Consider the following 23020-nt stretch of genomic DNA (forward strand, 5'->3'; position numbering starts at 1 on the left):
AAATAAAACTTTTAAAGTTGTAGTTTAGTTACCCACTAGATAACTTAAAAATATTTAATTTTATACTTTCTACTTGTTTGATAATATTTAAAGTTGTAGTTAAATTTGGTTGTTATCAACTTAACTAAACTTTGAAAGGAGTTGACTATGTTGAATTTGGTTGATTTTTTGTTTTGTCTCTTTGAATGAATTTTGGTTGAGATTTACTTAGTTGAGTTTTGATGGTTGATGTTTTGATCAAATTTTGATTGGAATTGACTTGGTCAAATTTCAATTGGGATTGACTTAATTGAATTTAGTCGAATTTTTGTTGGAATTGATTCAATCGAGTTTTGGTCGTGGTAGTTCCGGGTAAACTTAGCCAATTTTCGGTGAATGTTGTTTTTAGTGAATTTAGTTGATTTTCAATTGGAGTTGACTCAGTTGAATTTGGTCGAATTTCGATCTATAGTAATTTAACCGAGTTTTGATTATAGACTTATTGGTAAAAAAAAGTTGAATTTTAGTCTAGGTCGATATTTTATCATTTCTAATTTGTCTCAACTTTTAACCTGATCCGATTCGTTTCAATTTTACTAATAAAAAAAAGATTGAATTTCAGTCTAGACAACATAACTGATATCCACTTCATACCCCCAAACATTTATTATTTCATATTAATATGATACTGTGCCATATTAACATTATTCATCAGTAAGCTTATTGACTACAATTTTTTTTCCTCACAAATACGTTTTTCATTTTCCAAAAAAGGTGCAATTTGAGGGTTTCAAAATAAATTCTTTGATATTTTCAAGAAAAAGGAAAACTGATTTCATTTTAGTTTATGTCAAAACTGTGGGTGATGTTTGCACATTTAGTTGGTAATGGAACGTGCTTTTATACTAAAAGCCCTAATATGTTGTTTTTGTCCTAAACTCTTACTCAATGATTGAGAATTTTTAGTTGGTTGTTTTTAAGAAATGTTAAAGCAATGATTTTAAAGAATGTCATAAAAGAGTTTTTTAAGTGTATTATGGTTACTTCTTTCCACTCATCATAAAAGGAAAGAAAACAACGTGCATTGGTTTGGTGATGAATGAAATAAAGGAGAGTGCATTAAAATTTACTGAAGCACATGCATGCAAACCACTTTGGCTTGCTAAAAGACGAGGTTGCTAAATTCTCTTCCTTTTGCTTCTTTAAATTAGTCATATTACACTGAAACGGCATAGAAAGGGTCGCATGTTATCCTCCACTCACAACCCCTTTAATATTTTCCTCATTCTTCAAGGGAACCAACTTCCAACCAAACCCAAAACCTGTCCCTAGTTAACTATAGAATCAAAACTACCCAAGAATATTCCCTTCCTTTTTATTTCTATTTTATCTTTTCCAATTTCTTTTAATAAAAGTGGATTTTAATTAGTATAACTTATTTAAAACTAAATATTTTTGGATACAAAATTGACTTATAAGTTATGATTCTCCTTACTTATAAATTACATTTTGATCTTCTCTTTATTTGATATATATTTTGATTTTAAGTTTGTTGAGATAACCTTTAGGGTTAGTCACTACATCCGAGATATTATTTACTTCAGAGTTTGGTAGTTTTGTCACGGTATTGTAAGTTTTGGAGTCTGAAATTTCTGTCATGATTTTGTCTTTAAAAAACACTTCAAATGATTGAACGAGAAAAGTTATATTATATTTGACCTTGACTCTTAAGTGTTGAAAATTCAAATGTGAGTTAAGTTACACATTATGTAAAAGTAAGAAAGTTGAACACTATATAACGAAAAAATCTCATAAACCATATTTTGTTTTAAGATTTTTGATTGAAGGTGGTGTCATTTCCTTATGTGTGAGTTAAACTCATGTTTTATTAGTGTCATATCTCCCTAATGATCATTTACCGTAAGATCCATCAATGGTATTAGAATTGATAATTTGATTTTGATGATTGACTTAAACAAGCTCCTATATAGAACGTCTTCCTGATAAAGTCATGCATGTCCCATGGAGATGAATAATGATACAATAAAAGATACCATAACGTGGATAGAAATCATATAAAATCTCTGTTAACAATCACATATTAGATTCTTTTTTTTTTTTTTCTCATGCTTCACATAAAAACTATGGGAAGATTGGTGTACACTATGCTGTTTATAACGACATCCATCAATCTTTATACTTTACCACATCAACTATAGCTAGTGAAATAGTAGACAAAGCAAATAAAATTCTTCGAAGATACTTGGTATCTACAATTAAAATCAACGAAAAGATTGAAAACAAAGCAATCAATGAGCTTTGATAGTTATCTCCATCTTCCAAATTGCACTTGGAATTACTGTATGGTCGCTGATAATACAGTGTTTTGCTTTGACAAAACTAAGTTAAAGTTGGTCATGATACAAAAGCTTTTGATATTCCACAAATAACCTAATAGCTAGTAAAACTTTGTGTTATGCATTTGTTTGTATTATAATCTTTTTCTTTAGTTATGTTGGATAATTCATATATATAAATGGAGTCTAATCTATAACTCAAAAACCCTTTTGACAAAGAGAATAAATTGATGACCAAATTATGACAAATTCATAGTGTAATGCGACAACGATGAGACTAGTGGATTTTTTAATTATGCTTGTGGCTACGTTGAAATTGGTGATTGTTGTAGGCTTTGATGAAGGACGTGGGTGCATTAGGGTGGGAGAGGAAAAGAAGAAATTCATGGCCATAATTTTCCACGTATTAAACCCTAATTAGTCCAAATTGACGACACTAATTAAATTTTGTTTTGTTGGTAGAAAAATCAATAAGATTATTCATGGAGGAACTTTTCTTTCACTTCCTTTTGCACCTTCCATGCATGTGCGTGTCCAAAATGACTTCGGCGCAGTGCCTCTGTCTGGTAACTTTCTAATCCAATTCGTTGCATATGCGTTTTTGGTTGATCCTTCGTCATTAAGCTAAAGCAAAATTTTCATGAGGACCCCATTAATTATTTTACCATATAACCAAAAGTATATAATATATAAAAAAAATTAAAAATACACAAAGAAACAAAAGATAGGTCATTATTCATCCTCAAATCAATCCCCACCACCACACTGTTTACCCTTTTAAACTTTCCATCTCAAACTTTGAAACCCACTTCATTCATTAATTAACAAAAACGTTTTTTAATTTCTTAATTAAGATGGGTCAAACTTAGTTTTAATTATGTATTAATTTCTTATCTTATCATTCCTTATGTTGTCCACTACACGAAATTAAGCATTAACACTCCCTCAAAAGCAACAATATGTTATCTTTCTACTACACATCACGGAAGAATATCCTTACCACTTACTAGGAGATGCATTTTTTTTTTATATATATTCCTCATCAATCGTAGAACAAAAACCAAATACGTAAAAGAAGGAAAAATTCAATTTATATAAAATATATATATTTGTTCCTCGTTCTTATTCTTGAAAAATCATTAGAATTATCAAAAATCTTAATAGAATATTAGCTATTTCAAAGGAATATATATAGTAATGAAAACCATCAATTTTGAAGTTTTGACAGAGATTTAATAAGTCTCTCTTTCACATTAGCTTTAATTTAAATATGATTATCAGATTGATGGAAAGGAGATCGTTTAAAGAAAAGGTTAACTTAAATATAATAACCCTAATTTTTTTGTGTGGGTGTGTAAAAGAAGTAATTTTTAAAGTGTAAAAACGAAAATACCTAAAATATGTGTTACCCTACTTTTTCTTTTCTTTGGGAAAATGCGCACATAGCTTTCTGGCCCCACATGTTGGAACGTTTTGCAGCCTTTTTCCTCCTTAAATACCCCGTCCCTAAGCTTCACTTCTTCCCTTTTCTCCTTCTTTCCTCTCTCCGGTTCGTTTTTTCCGACACAACCGGTTCACTCCTCTCCTTATTCTTCTCGCGTTGCAACTACCAACGACAATGTTCTTCCACGAAGAAGCCCAACCGGTTCACTCCTCCTGTTTCCCGCTTCTCGAAACCATGTTCACGCCTACCGAAATAGAGGAGCTATTCTCCCTCGTTAACAAACCGCTCAGCCCGGAGTCCGGTTCGCAGGAATCGAACCGGGTGGTCAGGTCCACGCACGAGAGAAAGCTCCGGCGAATGCAGTCGAACCGGGAGTCAGCCCGACGGTCCCGGTGGAGAAAGAAGCGGCATTTAGAGAACCTCACGAACCAAGCGAACCGGCTCAGAATGGAAAACCGAGAATTAAAAAACCGGTTATGCTTAACCATGCACCAGAATCTTCTTGTCTCCTTGGAGAATGAACGTCTTAGATCCGAATCCGTGACCCTTATGGCTACACTCTCAAATCTTTATCAAATTTTAGCCACCATGATTTCACAACAGTAGCAGTGTCACTCATAAACTAAAATGTAACAACAACATGAACAAAATTAGACTATGTCATTATGTGTATATGAATATCACATTGAGTAGTACGTACGACGTCGTTTAGCATCTCACTGTATAATAAATTAAGCTCTTCTTCCTAATATATACTATATACCCCCACCACAAATTTGTGTTGGGTGCATGTGTTAAAGTCAGAAATTTTAAGCTTTTCTAATTTCGTCAACTTTTTTTTTTCTTTTATTGCAATATGAAATTATTATATCCATATATACACACACATGCATGTGGTAGTTTCGAGAAACCCCACGTTGTTGGAAGAGGAACGTAGAGAGATTTTGAGGGTCTCTCTACTTTTTGGTGTTGTTTGTTGCCACTTTGTTTTGTCTTAGGTATAGCTTTTGTAATTACATTGATTAGTGTCTAAATTAAGGAGAATGGTGAGTGACAATTATTTAAGTCTCTATGATGGGAATCTTCAAGAAATATATATAAATATATATGTTAAATATAGATATGTGCATGTATGTGATGTAAATATAAGGTATAGTTATGGGTGAATGATGGAATTAATGTTTTTATATAACGTTGTTTGTTCTTTTTGTGTCTTTTGGATTTGGATAATCGTCAAGTATTGTTGATTTGACTATGACTTGAAGTGGACAAAGATATTTGGTTCATCATGCCTTCTGCCCTGTCCAAAAGGAAATTATTATTGATAAGCTCTCCGTTTGGCAATAGTTTCAGTGTTTTCTCATCATGCAATATTGTTGATACCTTATGAATTATTATGAGAAAAATTAAATTAAATAAAATATTATATGAGAAAAAGGGAAAAGAAAATAAAGAAAGTTGCCCTAGAAAAAGTTATTAAAGAAGGAAAAGAGAGGTGTGGCCAAAATTTTAGCAATGAGGTCATAGAGGACCCCCCACATGTGAACAACCCTGTTAATCATAAGGGATGGAATTACTTTACTTTCTTTTTCAGAAATTATTAATAATAATAATAATAATCTCGTATTAATCCACTATTAATTAACGATATAAAATCTAATGCATAAGTTTGTGTGTGTGTGTGTATACATTGATTATTGAGAGAACCATTTGATTATTTTTTGGTTTAAAGACATTAACTTTTTATTCAATTAATAGTGGACAATTGAGATTGATTTTGATGGTCAAAATTGATTGAAAATGATAGTCATTCTTAATGATAGTCATTATCTTCTTAACAGAGTGATCAGCTAGTGATCTATATATAGTTCAACTTTTTTTCATCTAAAAACATAAGAAAATTTCATACAATATTCTTTACTATAAAGTAAAACTCGTATAATCACAAATGAATAAAAGAGTCTAATTAAATAAAGTTGGTGTATATATAATATAATATTGGTTTCACATATATTTCTCAAAAAATATTATATTTCTCTTATAAATCATAAAACTTGGATCAATACATTGAGTCGTTGACATAAAGAATCTATATAGATGGAACCAAAAGTTGCATTTGTTCAATGTTTTCTAAAGTTAACTTTTCTAAAATTCAGTAAGAAAAAAAGTAAATTCACATCTTAAAAAAGAAGAGGTAGGACAGATAAACATATATCCTAGTTAGGATATTAGACAAATGGGTCAATTTTAATAAAGGAAAATCATATTATAACACCAATTTTTGACACTATTTTGACACTGCACATGTGTTAAAATGTGATTGGACGATTTCAAATTAAAAAAACTGAGACAAAGGTATATTTGGAAGAGAAAAACCAAAATTTCTTTTTTAATTTGAAATCGTCCAACCACATTTTGACACGTGTGCAGTGTCAAAATAGTGTCCAAAAATTAGTGTTAAAATATAATTTTCCTTTAATAAATTAATGAAGAAAACACATGTTTGTATGTATAAACTTAAAATTATTATTACTATCATTATAAAAATAAATATAAATAATTTTCACAAATTTACAGTAGATAGTTATTTTTATATAAAAAATAGTTAAATTTAGAATAAAAATAGTCAAATAAAAAATAATTAAATTTAAAAAACAATTACTTGAAAACAATGAAATAATTATTTTAATTTAAAAAAATATTTAAAAGAATATAAATGAAAACAAATGTAATTAACATAAAGAAAGATAACCTCCTATAATATAGATAATAAAAGAAAAAAAATATTGTTATTATTACTATTAATATTATTGTATTAATTAAAGATAAAAATTAATTACAACATATAAATAAAAATAATTTTTATCTCACTAATTAATTTTGTAAAAATATATTAAATTTAAACTATCATGTTAAGATAATAAGAGAGAATAATATTAAATAAATGAAGAAAAACTACACATCAATTTATTCCACTGTAGACTTTGATGAAAGATACATGCCACGCCTTCTAAAGTATGATACAGATATATCCTCCATGATCAATGTTACATTCTACGAATTTCATCCACAAATCCACCCATTCAACCTTATATGCGTCATGCCAGCTTTTAGGTTTTCATATTTTAGTATCACTGAATTTGCAATAACTTTGAACAACAAACATCATCTTTTATGCTAAATTTAGTTTTCTTTTATTTATCATTTCAGAAAAAGATAAATATTACTACAACAACAAAAAGAAGTATATGTGTAAATAGTGGTGCTTTAACCCTTACGTACCCACTAACTTTGCATCATACAATCAATTTCAAAAAGAGCAGTAACATCATTAATTATATTTGAGAAACTATTATGATGTCTTTTGATAATTTCTCTAATCTTTCATTTTTTATTAGTATTTGTCTAATGACAAATCAGTCACATTGATAGATTTGTACGTGGACCGTAATTCATTGTTTCTAAGATTTTCAGTCAGACGTGTATAAAAAAAAAGTCTAACATTTATAATTTTATTAAAGATATAATAGTTATCTTATTATAAGGATAGGATTTTCCTTGGCCAACAAATATTAAAATGACACATTATAATCCTTCCCATTTTTTTTACTTATATTTTTTTTTGTTCATTTAAACATTAAAGTAACTTTATAACTACAGCTGTCGTCTACATTACTTTTAAGAAGAGAGTTTCAAAGAGAATAGGAACATTTAAAGATCTTGATAGGTTAAGAATTAGACAATGACACTGATGTATTCTATGCATCAAAAAATAAGTTAATTTTACTTTGAAATTTTAGACATGAATTGTTTGATAAAAAAAATGAAAGCAAATATTTTAGTAAGAGTTCTTCAACCAAAATAAGCATTTCTTAATTCATGTGTAATAACCTTAAAAAAGAAGAAGAAAAAAGTTCTAATAAACTTATATTTTGCATTTAGATCAATTTGCTTAAATTTATTTTTAAATTTCACTTTAAGTTTATTTTGCTATGATGAATTTTCTTATCATGATCATTTCTTACTCATAAAGGAAGAGAACAAATGACGCACACCTAATCAAATAAAATTATATTGAAGCCAATTTAGGATTGGTATAATATTAAGGATACACTTATCAACTACATAATCTATATGCAATGCAATTTGTAAAATTTAATGTAAATATCAGTGCAAAATAAGTATATCAAATCAATTTTAAAACATATATGTTTATCTAATATATGTTGATGTATTATGTTAAAACACTACTTTGTTGCATCGATTACTGAAGAAGCTGATTGAAGTGCGATAATGGCAGGGCACAATGGTGGCGAAAGTGAATGGTCTGGAAAAGACAAAAGTTTTGTTAATTTTTCGTAGAAAAGAAAAGAAGAAACAATGGAAGCATAAGAGAGAAGACGAAGTTCAAAAAGTGAAAATGGTTTTCATGCTTTGTAGTGAAGAAGACATATTAAATCAGTTGTTGCTTTAACTTATCTAATATGTATATATTAGATTGGTTCTTTCTATAACCAGTCTAATATATACATATTAGATCGGTTTCCCTTATAATCGATTTAGAATATTTTTCGTTATTTACAAAGTTTTCATTGGATTTTGAATTAAATCGGTGATGTTCTAATATCACCATTTTCTACTAGTGTACGTATTGGTTCTAAATTAGTCAAAGCTAAAGAGTTGTTTTCAATAAGAGGTTGACTTCCTAACACAAAGTTCAAATGATCTCGACCCAACTCAAATTCAATTAATATAAACATTTACACACACACATATATATATATATATATATATATATATATATATATATATATATATATATATATATATATATATATATATATATATATATACACATGTATATATATATAATCATCTCTAAATGTTTTATACACTCATATGATCTATACTTTCTTATTGACTTAATTAAGTATCAGAGAGTCTTTTATAGGTGAATCTCCCAATTAGACTCTCTTGGATCTTGGTCCCTTCCAGATAAGTCAAACAACAACCTAGTCTTTAAAAAACATTGATTCACCTCGAAGACTCTGACCCAAACTCGACAAGATCACATAAATTTCACACTTTTCAACCACAATGATAAAATGAGATGAAAAAAAAAATAAAGAAATAATGGGGACAATATACACCATATAGCAACGATATAAGCAACCCTTTCATATAAGCAATATCATGAAGTGGTGCCTAATGCTTTTATAAACTATTCACAAGGTCTTTCTGACTTCTGGAGTAAGTTATTTATAATGTAATTGTTCATAAAATTACTTCATTTTAAATAATCCATTTGTTTATAATAGGATGAAAAAATGTGTTCAGGTATTGTATGGTGTTATTGAGTCTTAAGTCATTCAAAATAAGAATTGTTAATACAAAATATTGTCTATACAAATTTGTATCATTATAAGAATTGTCAAAAACTAACCTTTTTCAATAATTATTCAACCAATTAACACAAATCTATAATTTGTTCTCGTTGATTTGGTACTTGACATAAGGATTGACCTTTTTATGCTCTCCAAACACATTCTCACAAAGAAAGTCTTGAAGTCTCCCTATAAGTTGACAATGACATATAAGACTTGTTTCTTTATTAGCTAAGTATTGAGAACTTAACATTTTACAAAAAAAATATATCAATTCATTATAAATGTAGGTTAATAATCAAATTAACTACTATGATATTCATATACTTGAATATCTTGTCACAGAAGGTTCTTATTTGTCTTTTCAACCTCATCTCATACAAATGACAATAGAAAGATGTCAAAAACTAAGTCCTAAGTAATTTCGAAACTTAGTAGAATAAAGACATGATAACTTATACAAATCAATATCCACATCAACTTATATCCTCTCCTTAACAATCCAAACCAAGTTTCATATTAATAGATTTGCTCTTTTCGTTATACACTTTGAAGTCTACCGTATCTAAAAAATAACAATCTAAACTACAACTTTTTTTATATTTATTTTAAAATATAGGAAAAGTGAAGAAATAAAAAATGTTGAAATCGCAAAAAGAAGTGAAGAAGAAGGAACAATGTGAAAATATAACTTCAAAATTTTCATCTACATGTCATTTGAATTCGACATAAATATTATTGTTTTTATATTATAAAATAGTCATCACACATTTTTCAAATGAGATATTATTTGATTAGACGTTAAATTAATAACTTAAATATCTCGTTAAAATTCTTAAAAATAAGTGATATAATACTTTAAATTTTTTAGAATAATATTTATAGTTTTGAATATGCTATTATAACAGAAAATTTGATATCTAATACGGTGGAACTTTTATTGATGATGAATAATTGGACACAAAAATAACTATAGTAATTCATCATGAGAAAGTATTTCTTATGCATTAGAAATTATTTGATTATAGGATTTAGTTTTACTAATTTAATAGTCAGTCTTTAGTTTTGAATCAACTAAAATAGACTTAAGTTGAATTTTTGTTTAACTTTAGTATTTACGCTAAAAATTTACATATTAGGTGTGACTATGATAACTATGATTCTTGACATCCCATCTAAACTTTTCGTAGTGTTCATCAATCATAGCCTATCAGATAAAAAATTACTAACTTTAATATTTATTGTTTTATTGAAAATCTATAATTAATTGAGCTCATAAATATATGTATAAGATTTTATATTTTACAAATATTTATACCATTCTATCTTTGTAAATTTTCTCAAGAGACATGTGAAAATAAAACCAACTTAAAAAAAACATATGTTACATTATTTTGATCTTAATCACACTTTTACATTTGTTATGATGTAGGGAAGTCACGTGTTGTTGCTTTCTTTTAAAACTAAACAAATACTATATATGAATATTATATCTATATTCAATATATCATATCCAATTTTTACGTTAATAAAATTTATCTCAATAACACATTTGATAAAGATTATGAAAAATAATTTATGCAAAAAGTATATGCTTTATGTAGCAAAATTATAAATAAGTTCATTTAAGTAATTAAGTTTTAAGTTTATCGTAAATTTGAATATTTTAAATTTAATTTCTATCAAATTCTTTTGATTTATTGAAGATTCAAAAGTTTTATATTTTTCAATTGGTTTTTGTTGTTTAATTTATCTATTAATTGAGTGACGTGGTTCTTATTTTACTCATTATCTTACTTAATTATATTCATTTATAAGAAATGTAAAATTTTGTAAATAACATAAAATGCTATTACAAGTTATATAAAATAATAAATGACTTTTAATACTTTCATTGAATATATGCTACATGCACATGATAGTGACTCTGCCGCCATAAGTGATAATGTAAAAAACATATAAATGACTTTTTATTATCTAACACGTTATCAATAATAACAATTAAAACCATTCATTATTTTACATCAATTATAATATCGTTTTTATATTAATCATATAACATCACATTTATTAACACGCAAAAATAAGAAAATAAAATAAAAAGATAAAATAACATTTATATCACTTACTTTAACCTTAAGCTGTGGATATAAGATAACTAAGTTTAAAAATATGATTTTTTTAATATTTAATAAATAAAAATATAATAAAAATTGAATTGAAAATACTTATAAACTTGAAACTTAATTATTTCTTCTAAATAAAAATTAACTAGAAATGGCCACTCAAACACAAAATTACAGAATAAACTAGTACAAATAATGTTTTAAATATAAATGTAAGATTAATAATAAGACTAATTAAAGTAAACTTTTTTTAAAAAAATTTAAATTTAAGTAATTATAATATTCGCAAAAAGTAGCTTAAAAACTAATTAAAGTGGCACTGTAGATTCTATGCATCACAAATTAATATGAACCAACTTTACAGAACCTGTAATTACAACAAGACCAATATTACTAAACTATTCTAAATCTTGCAGAGAAAATTCAAACTCAAGTGACTGCTACATGAACTACTACAACAGTTTCTGGATATGTCTAGCAATGGCAGAACGATGCGATTAATTAAAGCTTTTTTTTTTAATTACTCTTAAAATAACTTAATCTATCTTTTATTTATTGTTGTTTCATAATATCAATCATTGATTTGGATAATAAAGAGACATGCATACTGAAGTCAAGTCCCCTTAACAAAGTTACAATCACTTTTTGATGATTGGTCGGTTTTTATCCAAATGCAAAGAATCGATTTGGAATTCAGATTTGTAGCCCCCATGAAATCCTCAAAGAATCACTCTCGTGAAATTAAAAAATTAAGAAAAACTTTAAAAGAAACATTCATACAAGACTATGTAATTAGTGAGGGTTTAAGAATATTATTATCTTACTAATTCACATGTGATTTTTTTTCTTCCATTTTGTGTTTGTCTTCTAGTTCTAATTTTTCAATTATTTATTCACAAGCAAGTTTTAAGAACTCAGCAAAAAATCTTTGTTTGGTTGGAAAGAGTAATTAAAGAGGTGTCATCTTTTGACCTAGAAACCAATAACTTTAGTTCTAAAAAAAGAAGACATTCAACACTACGATATCTCATGTCAATCTATGATTTTGAATTATTTATTTCGGGGTGAATTTTCTATCTTTCTAATGGATAAGAGAGAAAATTATTTACTATTTTAATGTTTTGTCAGTTTATGTAAATGTCAATGTTTTGAAATTATATAAAAAGTTAAATATGTTTTTAGTTCCTATACATTGAAGTGATTTTGGTTTTAGTCCCTCTTTAGGTATAATTTAGTCCTTCAATTTTAGAAAACTCTGGTTTTAGTTCTTTTTATCAAATTTTTTTAACTTTATTTGTTGTTTCAAACGCGTTTCTATGTTAACATTGAAGAAAAAATGTGTCAAACAGTGTAAAGAATCCAAATGTTATAATGAAACATGTTTGAAACAGCAAATAAAGTTAAAAAAATTTGGTAAAAAAGACTAAAACCAGAGTTTTCTAAAGTTGAAAGACTAAATTGTACCTTAGTTTGAAAGAAGGATTAAAACAAAAATCGCTCCAAAATATAAGGACTAAAAACATATTTAACCCTTATATAAATTATCGGACATTCTTTAACTTAATATATAATTAAATTATTATATATATTAATTGAATTAAATTTAAAATTAATAATATAAGTTTTAATACTGAGTAATATCAAATCTCTTCGTATTCAAGAAAAAATCTCGATATTCTATTTAAAAAACAAGAACCTGGTTTAATCTATCAAACAAAATAATAGAGATTAGTTTCAATACTCAATGGTGTTAAATAAGTCAATATAAATTATTATATAAACTGAGTTTGTTTAAAGGTTTAGGATTTTAGAGTTATGAAGGTAAAACATTTTAGACCTAACTTAATTTAATGAATATCAAGTTATATTTTAGTGTTTAGTTTTTTTAAATATAAAAGTATCTAATAACTTTTTAATTAATAATCTGTTTTGAAAGCAAATAATTCAGTACTAATTACTGAGTGCATTGGTGAACTGGTATGATTCAAGGTTACCTTTTGAAAAACTTATAAATTTAACATTTTATGTAATGCGTGTTGCTTAATAAATAAGAAAAGCAAATATAAATATATGATTTTCCGCAAACATTTTTTAATTTCATGTAGTCAACTAATAAAAATGCAGTTATTATATAAGTTATTGCCAACTTTATATTCCATGCATTCCTTTATTTATCTGAATTTATGATAAAAAAATATTAAAAAGTGTAATTGAAGATGATATGAAAAACAAATCTCAATTTATGAGGAAATTATAAAGTAATATGAAAATATTTTAAAATATAGATAAATATGTAAAAATTAATAACATTAAATAAAAAATAATAATTAATTTAGGTAATGAGAGTAAATATTTAATAAAATCAATTATAAGCTAATAGAATATGTAGTAATCAATGTACTTATTAAAGTTATAATAACAAGATTTTAAATTTGTGGATGAGTTTATTTAAAATATATATTTTATATTATTACAGATTTATTAATAAAAATATATTAAAATTGAAAAGAATGATTAGTTATATTTTAAATTAAATATGTCTTCTCTTATAAGATATTAAGTTTGTTAAAATGTTCTTGTGTTCATAGTAACAACAACATTAACCTACCTTGGTTTTTGTAATCCACCGTACATTCTTTACCTGCTAAGATAATTTATATCTCGTTGTTTCCAACAAAGCATAGTGTCTTTCTTAATCAACTTAGTAAAAATATTCCAATTTCTGTTAACGAATATTCTTTGTCTAATATTGAATCCAGTCATAAACACATATATGTCCTTTTTTGGATTTTTTTTTTCATAAATTTCCACTTTTTCATAAATTAAAAATTAAGTATATTATGATATTCTTTAATAATTTTAGAATTTTAGATTCTTTAGAAATTAAATTTAAAGATAACTTAAATACTTTTTATCTTCAAATATATCTTTTAAAGATAAAATCAAAAAATAATTTAGACATTAAAAAGTACAATATCTCATTATGCTATAATTTAATAGAGATATTACGTAAACGGACATACAACTAATGTGTGATTAATGACTTTTACCACAACTTTTTATATTTGTAACTTATTTTCACATTTTTTCCTAATTTACTTTTTATATTTTTAACTAGACAATTTTCACTTTTATTCTATCTTGTGCCATGTTTTTGAATACCTTAACGAAACAGAGGCGCTCCTGGTTGGCCCACTTGTGTGAATGTCCAGAAATTAAATTCAACGGTTGGGCCGCGATCTATAAGGGTGTTTCCGTCAATGCACAGAAATTCAAACGTAGTAAAAGAGAAAAGGATCGTAGCAGTGCCCGCTCTGTTTGTTGCAGAACAGAATCACTGAGAAAAGCAGCAAAATGGAGAAGATCTGCGTCGCCGTTCGCCTCCGTCCTCCGGTGTCCGAAGACTCCTCCTCCGCCGTTGGAACCTTCTGGAATGTCGAAGATAACCGTATATCTCTTCACAAGATTCACGGCACTCCTCTCTCTGCCTCTTCTTACGCTTTTGGTACGTCATCGTCATCGTCAATTTCTTTCTTCTCTATGTTTTATATTCAAATTACTCTTCAATTTTCCATTTCTCACTCTTTCAGATCATATATTCGACGAAAGAAGCAGCAATGCTAGCGTCTACGAGCTCCTTGCCAAGGATATCATTCACTCCGCGCTCGATGGCTTCAACGGTATCCAAATTCGATACTCGTTCACTTCTCATATCTACTACTCTTTGTTATTTTATTTTAGTTATTTTGGTTCTGATATTCGTCTTAGTCTTAGCTTAGCTCAAGTACTAAACAATGCTGTATTAAGATTTTCCAACGATTCATGAAATTACATAAACTTCGCCGACATTTTTAAAACATTAAGGAGATAAGGAGTGTAGGTATAATTTTTTTAAACATGCAAGGGTGATTATTACACGATTAGAAATTCAGAAAGAGACTGTGTAATTTTTGGAAATCCCAAGAATGGTTAATTTAATTTATTGTAAGATTTATGTTATGCTTTGGTTGTATTGTTGGAGATCCTAATTCAATTAGGAATAAAGCTAAATTATTGTAATACATAAAAGGTGTGTAATCCTGACCTTACAATTCAATTTTAGTGAGATTGAGATAGACATGAACCTGCTTACTAAGAATTTTAGCAGTGATAAACGCCTATTAAAGACTGTTTACTAAAGTTTATAATCTTCCCCTAGAGGAGTAAAGTTAAAATTGGGATAACTACAGCAACTAAGTTAAGTTGAAATGAAGTGATTTATGTTTAAATATTTTATTCGAAAATTAAGTCTCATCATCAAGTTTTCTTGATGATTGTTTCAACTAATAATCAGTTTATCAATGGACTAAGTCTGAACATTTACGTAAGCGTAAGGGATAACTGCAGGAACTAAGTGAATAGCTTAACGTAAAGTCAATTTTAAAAGGAATTGATTTTATGTTTTGATTTTTTATTCTAAAACCAAGTCTCATTATCTCGTTTTCTTTTCAATTGTTTCGACTAATAATAAAATTTTCAATGGACTAAATGTCTGAACGTTGACCTAAAATTACTAGTATTACAATGTGTCTTTGGAGGATGCTACGAAAATCCAAAGTTTACCGATGTAATTAATTTTTTGTAATTTCTAAATATGAATGTTGATTTATTGAGATCATGTCACATGCTATGCTCAGGAACTGCGTTTGCGTACGGGCAGACCAGTAGTGGCAAGACTTTCACCATGAATGGTTCTGAAACTGACGCAGGAGTGATTCCTCGGGCAGTTAGAGATATATTTGCGACAATTGAGACGGTAGGTTTAGTGCTTAGTACGAAATTGTTTTAGTTTGTTCAAGTTTGTGATTATTTATGTAATGTTGATGTTTGGTTCGACCAATTCGGTGCCTCAGATATCTGATCGAGAGTTTCTGATCCGAGTTTCCTATATGGAGATCTACAACGAAGAAATTAACGACCTTCTTGTTGTTGAAAACCAGAAATTGCAAATTCACGAGAGTTTGGAGGTTGCATAATTGCTATATGTATTCTTTTTAAAATTTGATGTGCGTTTACATCATAGAAACTGTATGGTATAAATGGGCTGACTTTTGCATTTTAATTTTTGCCAGCGTGGAGTATTTGTCTCAGGGCTGAAAGAGGAAATTGTAAATAATGCTGAACAAGTGCTGAATCTCATTAAAGCAGGGGAAGGTTTGTGTTTATACTGATACATTCTTATAATTTGCTCTGAAATTTGAACGTATATGCATGCTTATTTAAGTTGATGATTGTTCTTTGATACTTTTACAGTTAACAGACATTTTGGTGAGACAAATATGAATGTAAGGAGTAGCAGATCGCACACAATATTTAGAATGGTATCCCTCAAACTTTTTATTTGCGAAACTTATGTTTATCAGAGAACTTTTCCTCATAAAATTATTCCTAAATCATTTGCTAAAATGAAATATGCAGGTTATTGAAAGCAAAGGAAAGGATTCCAATTCTTCCAATGATTGTTCAATTAATGATGTTGTTCGAGTTTCAGTCTTGGTTTGTATTCTTTTTTCACACCTTCCTTGCATATAAGAAATTCTTACGAGTAATTGGCGTGCTTATTGTGGACTTTGTGGAATTAGAATTTAGTAGATCTTGCTGGTTCTGAAAGGATTGCCAAGACTGGAGCTGATGGAGTACGTTTAAAAGAAGGAAAATATATTAACAAAAGCTTGATGGTTTTGGGAAATGTTATCAACAAACTAAGTGAGGGTTCGAAGCAAAGGTATATAGTTATTTGTCCTTCCTCCTCTGCAATATTTTAATTTTGGGGGCTTTTCACAAGATAATAATGCTCCGCCCCTTTTTGTTTCATGGCAGGGGGCATATCCCGTATCGTGATAGTAAATTAACTCGTATACTCCAACCTGCTCTTGGTGGTAATGCCAAAACGTCCATTATTTGCACCATAGCACCAGAAGAGGTAGAGGCTGTGATTTCGGTTTTGCATTGCTCTTTTCGTCTGCTCGAGATCGACAATATTTTAATGCCAATATCCGTAATCCATACAGATTCACATTGAAGAAACAAGGGGAACTCTTCAGTTTGCCAGTAGAGCCAAACGCATAACGAATTGCGTTCAAGTGAATGAGGTCTGCGTATTTTTTGTGTACTTCAAGTTTACTATTTTATAACTTTTACCCTATTAAATTTTATTTTCAGTTCTTAAAAGTTTCATATTGCTTGTTGAATAGGAACTCAGTGTAGGTTTTGTACGTGCATATGTAGTCCTGCCTAGGTACCACTAATTGTGAAATGTTTACGTTTTACAATGTTAAGTTTCCACCATGATGATCTTACTGATGAGGATGCGTATTACCTTTTACGATGGTGATTTTTTTTTCTTTCTTTCTTAATCTGCATAAGTACCTTTTACGATGGCGATTTTTTCTCTTTCTTTCTTTTGTTCTTTCTTAAACTGCATAAGTTTGAAGAAATTTTAAAACAATTTATATGTACTGGTAAGACTTGCCCGACAGTATATTAGCAGATTAAAGAGAATTGGGTCAAGCCTGAACTTTTCTCTACATTTCACTTGTTTTTCTCAGGGAATAGTTAAGATATAGGCACTTCAATAATAAACCTTCAATTCCTTCGCAGCTAGCTATATGCGCTTAGGGTGTGCTTTCATGCGCGTGCTGGTACTTGTTTCTAGCCTATATTTGGCCACTGTTTTGACAATAGAAATTTTACAGATATTGACGGATGCTGCCTTGTTAAAACGGCAACAATTAGAGATAGAGGAACTACGTAAGAAGCTTCAGGTAATCATCTCCTGATGATAATTTGTACATTCAAAATAAGAATATGTTACATTATAGAAATTTCTTTTCAGGGGTCCCATGCTGAGGTGCTCGAGCAAGAGATTCTTAAACTCAGGAACGATTTGCTGAAGGTAGGTCTGGCCTTTCAAATTCCTATGCACTATGCATATTTAGAGCCATTAAAGTTCATTCTAAAGGGTTATCGTAAACTCTGTTTTATCGTTTTGTATTAATTAATTAACTATCTGCTTATATCTCACTGTACAGTCTGAAATGGAACTGCAAGAGGAGAGGAAATCACGTAATCAATGGATTAGGGAACAACAGATAAAATTTGAAAATTCTACTACAAAATCTTTCTCAGACTGTGGGACGAACGACAGTCAGGTGAACCTCGTTTATCTGAATGATCATTATATCTGCATGTTAAACTGAATTGCATAATCACTTTTCTTCCATTGGAACAATTCACAATTCCTTTCTTGTACCGCGTTGTAGTTAACTTGACTTTCATTCTCACTCTTCCTGATATTTTAACCATTTTATTCATTAGGGACCGGGATTTTTGAGGCACGGATTTATGGAAGAGTACAATGACATTAGTAGTATATCTCAAGGAGATATTTTTAAATCTCCGAAGGCAGATCCCAGTGCTTTTGTAGTCAGGCGATCAAAGTATTCAACGTTGCCAGATCAAAGCCCCCTTCCAGATGTTTTCTGTAATGTGGCCGATGAAGATATGTGGTTGAAAATGAACAACGGTTATGTTGCAGATCTTGATTCCCTTCAAACTACTCCTCCCACCAACAGAAAAGTTCAGTCATTCCCGACAATTGATACAACTGTGAGTACATAAGTATTAAGTTTTTTCCCCAAAAACTTTCTTTTATGTGCTCTTGCATTTCTATTGTTTCAAATCCATCCTCATCTCCCCAAAAGGAACAAAGTTAAGAGTAAAAGGGTAACGCTATACAGTTTGCACTGGTTGCCCTCCACAACTGAAGATACAAGAGATAGAAGAGAAATCGGTATCTAGACATACATGGTGGAGATTATTTTTTATTTTAATTTGTTTGGTTGATGGATTTTTCAAAATTTTCTTTGCTGTATTATTGAAGAATCATAGACTCACCCGATCGTGATCATGTATTAAAAGGTTTACGAAAACTGGAATTTGTTGTAAACCATTTTTGTAGTTCAAATGCTCAGTAAGTTTACGCCCATGTGGCTTGCGCGTTGCTTTTAATTATTACATATTCTGATATTGGTATCTTTATTAAGTAGTATATGATGCAATTTTTTGGCAGTTGTTACTTAGTTCGTTTGACCTGTGTTTGTCAGGGTTGTACTAGTGAAATTGAGAGGTATGAACGAGAGGTTCAAGATTTGAGGAGACAACTGGAACTAGCTAAAGAAAGAATAAATGAACTCGAGGTCAGTATCTGATAAATATCCTATCCCAATCATATTTGTGAAATTGAAATTTTGACCATAGAATTGTGATCAATCTAGAAGACCAATAAAAAAAGGATAATTCTTCCAGTATGACGCTACAAATTACAATTATGATAATTATACATATCTCTCATGCACTTTTCTAGAATGTTTTTAATTTGTCAATATTTTGAATCCATTTTGAGCTACTGATACAGAGATATAAAACATCGTTTTTGTAGAGTCGACCATCCATAAAATACTGCTATAGTGAGCTTCCTTTTTAATAAGAATTAACGAGATATGATTTGTAGTCGTCTCATGTCATTGTTCGTGATTATCTTATGTATTATTAACATTTGCTGTTTGAACTTTTTTTTGTAACTCGGTATGGTTGGCTCTATGTTAATTGTGTGAATCCAGAAAAAGCATTCGAAGGAAGTTCCATCAAGCAAACAATTAATGGGTGAAGCAGCAAAACATCAACAAGAAACACAACTAATTCATGAATTGCCTCTGGGGTTATCTGAATCTGTGGGAAATTTCAAGGATGGCTTTGAGGAGGTTTTGTCAGTAATGCAGGTTGAATGAGTGCACTATATCACTCTTTTCGAACTTTATTTGCTTGATGATTTCAAGAAACAGTAAAGTATTTTTCTCCTGTGTCCTAAACAGAGATGTGCGTCGGGTGGCACACTATCGACTGAGAAGATACTTTCAACTGTGAGTGAAATTGGAGCTCGTCTATTTGCAACTTTGGAAAGTCATATTTCAGTCAATATGGGTGGTCAAAGGTCTTCCACTGAAAACTGTACTGTAATCAACGGACAACAAAAATTGTTTCGCGAGAGCATTGACAATATAATTACATCACTGGAGTTATCGAAAACCTCAATAACAGAAGGACTGGAGAAGAAACAGAAGTGCAGCTGTGAACACAAGGTAGTTGTCTGCTCACAAATATCAAGATATCAATCATCAATCATGGTTTTATTCTTTGTCTTATTTTTAGGGCATCTTCTGTCTTCTTTAAGAATTCCATTGCCATTAGTACCATAGTAACTGAAGCCTTGCTTGGCACATGTCCAGTAGCTGAAATTGAGCAAATGATTAAGATATATAGTAGCTTTTCAAGGGGTTGTCCTGTTTATAAAACGATAAAAATCACCGATGGTGCATTTCTACCTTGTGGAATATGTGTGTAGTATAAGAATTGTTAGAAATAGAATGTTGTTTATCGAGTTCCTCTCATGGTCTCCTTGTCGCAAATAGTATGTATACATACCCTTCAAATCTATAATTGTATGTTACTACTAATTTCTCCAATATAGTGTCTGGCTTCTTTTGACAAAAAATATTGGAGAAATTAGATACTACTGAAAAAAAAATTAGAAAGATTGCAAGATTCCATTTCCTTTATGTTACAACTTACAAGTATGTCTCTACAAGAGTCGATTTGATTCATATTGTGCTAGCTTGTCTTGTCCATATGAATAGTCAGGACCTCCAAAGTCAACTTGTTGAATGTGGCTAGAGCTTAGGGATATCTATTGGGTAGGAATAAACAGTCAGGTAAATCACTTTTATAGTTACAAATTTGTATTGACTTCTCTTTAGCTCTTTATAGAATGAAATTCCATTGAAGAGAGTTGTTGAGAGATATTAAAACTCAGGCTGAAGGAAGCTAGATTGAAAGTCTACAAAGATATTTTTCGTTAGATTGTGCGCTAAACTGTGCACTCAGTTTTCTTAAGACTACAATAGGTGAACGTATAGAACTGCATTCTAGCATAAAATGAGATGAAGTATAGTAGGTTGTTCTTGATTATCCTAAATTAAATTTTTGTGACAAAGGGCTCTGGTTTGGGAGGTGAAACTGCTTACTCAAAGGAGGATTTATGTGAAAGATATGAAAGCATGGAAAGGGAGTTACAGCTTTTGAAGGTCGAAAGAGAGTCTTTGCTGCAGAAGTTCTCTGAATCATCTGAGAAACTATCAATGGTTTCCAGTCAAAAAGAAAATGTTTTGAAAGATTTAAATACTGAAGTGCTGAGAAGGAAAAATCTAGAAGGGGAAGTTAAGCAGTTTGCTGCAGCTTTTGCTAGTCGTCAGGAATCACTCATTTCCTTTCATAGTGATCTTAAGACCAAAATTGAGAAATGGAGAGCTCAGACTCCAAATTCATTGCCCAAATCTTTTGGGTGAGTAGTAAATATGTTGTGAATATTTGAGTCTTGAGCAGTTCATGTATTAAATTTATTATTATGATCATTTGATTCTAGCCAAACCTAAAATATTCAATGATTTAAGTTTGTATTTATTTCACAATTTAGCTAGTATCATAAAATAGTATTTACATTTTCTCTTGCAAGTGATGTCAATAGCAACTTGTCGCCTAGTTGTGCCGTTGTGCATTCATGATACCTATTGAAATCATGAACACACGGACGCTGACTACCATAACTATTGGATAACAAGAGAAGTAAATAGCATCATTCTTCACAACTTATGTTCAGTTATATTGTCATTGTTAAGTTTATTTTTATAAAGTTCTTAAGTATATTTATAATGTGTTGATAGTAGAAATTTGGGATGACTTTATAGTAGACTTTTAGAATTAAAGAACCAGTTGACTTTTTTTATTGCCTAATCAATAGCGTTTAGCTTTCAATTTGAATAATATCAATTCGATATTTGTGAATGTAAATTTACGAAGTGTAACTTCAACTAAGTTTATGAAGAAAAAAAAAATGCAAGCTAAAAATGTAAAAGCTGAAAAAGAAAACTCAATGAAGTAAATAGAAACATGCTGTTAACTTTTGAATATGATGTATGTTGTAGATATTGTTTTTACAATGAATTTCATCAACAGCAAACAGTTACTCTTTTTCATAGGTTTTTATGGTAATGGTCAAGAAATGTGGTCCAAACATCCAAATGTTCAGAATAATTTATTTATAATCTGTATACAAAAGAATCCAAGTTAAATATAGCACTATTTTTGTTTTCACCCTCAGTATGATTTGTTACTATAATAATGTAAAAAAAATTAAACTACTGGCGTTGTACAAAAACATGCTGAAAACCGTCTAGGTTTTTTCTAACCCTCGGTTAACGAGACAAATTGCTGAGTTGCGTCAAAAATTGCTGAGTTGATTTAGCCGAAAGCAAAGAAAATATTGTTTCCACACATGAACAAGTTGGAGTCAGAAAAATCATATTAAAATGAGTAGGCTTTTTCATCACATACACTTGCACTTGTGGATCCATTGTAAAAGTTTGTGACCGAGACACAAAGCGACAAACAAGGTTTAGATATTGAATTAGATTTTGAATTAGATTTTGACTTGTTGAAGAATTGTACAAAGTTTTTTATAACACGATTATGAGTGTAGTTTATAGTATCAAGAGTATTTATAAACTAGTAGTAGAAGTTATGTAAATAAAGATGAAAGAGAGCGTGAAGGAAAAGAAAACTTAGGAGATGAACCGA

General features: G+C 29.4%; 2 protein-coding genes across 2 annotated transcripts; both read left to right on the forward strand.

Moving 5' to 3' along the window:
- The first annotated feature begins 3820 nt into the window (after positions 1-3820).
- LOC106764519 (basic leucine zipper 4-like) lies at positions 3821-4650 on the forward strand. The gene has a single exon (XM_014648797.2). It carries the CDS (start codon positions 3955-3957, stop codon positions 4384-4386), a length of 432 nt encoding a protein of 143 aa, XP_014504283.1. The 5' UTR covers positions 3821-3954; the 3' UTR covers positions 4387-4650.
- Positions 4651-14550: 9900 nt separating this feature from the next.
- On the forward strand, positions 14551-22023 carry LOC106763117 (kinesin-like protein KIN-7N). Its single transcript, XM_014647308.2, has 18 exons — positions 14551-14795; positions 14881-14970; positions 15967-16085; positions 16183-16296; positions 16402-16483; positions 16583-16650; positions 16748-16825; positions 16912-17054; positions 17150-17252; positions 17341-17421; positions 18025-18093; positions 18165-18224; positions 18361-18480; positions 18647-18937; positions 19435-19527; positions 19951-20109; positions 20203-20469; positions 21382-22023. The coding sequence occupies exons 1-18, from the start codon at positions 14645-14647 to the stop codon at positions 21730-21732; spliced, it is 2439 nt and encodes an 812-aa protein (XP_014502794.1). The 5' UTR covers positions 14551-14644; the 3' UTR covers positions 21733-22023.
- Positions 22024-23020: the final 997 nt, after the last annotated feature.

Source organism: Vigna radiata, chromosome 6, assembly GCF_000741045.1.
Source record: "Vigna radiata var. radiata cultivar VC1973A chromosome 6, Vradiata_ver6, whole genome shotgun sequence".
NCBI lineage: Eukaryota > Viridiplantae > Streptophyta > Magnoliopsida > Fabales > Fabaceae > Vigna > Vigna radiata.

Bases quoted from the DNA above. Each gene is read 5' to 3' on its own strand.
- LOC106764519 (XM_014648797.2), top strand. From the start codon at position 3,955: ATGTTCTTCCACGAAGAAGCCCAACCGGTTCACTCCTCCTGTTTCCCG.
- LOC106763117 (XM_014647308.2), top strand. From the start codon at position 14,645: ATGGAGAAGATCTGCGTCGCCGTTCGCCTCCGTCCTCCGGTGTCCGAA. The intron at 17,422-18,024 runs GTCTGCGTATTT...GAAATTTTACAG, and splicing joins ATTGCGTTCAAGTGAATGAG to ATATTGACGGATGCTGCCTT. The intron at 20,110-20,202 runs GTTGAATGAGTG...TGTCCTAAACAG, and splicing joins AGGTTTTGTCAGTAATGCAG to AGATGTGCGTCGGGTGGCAC.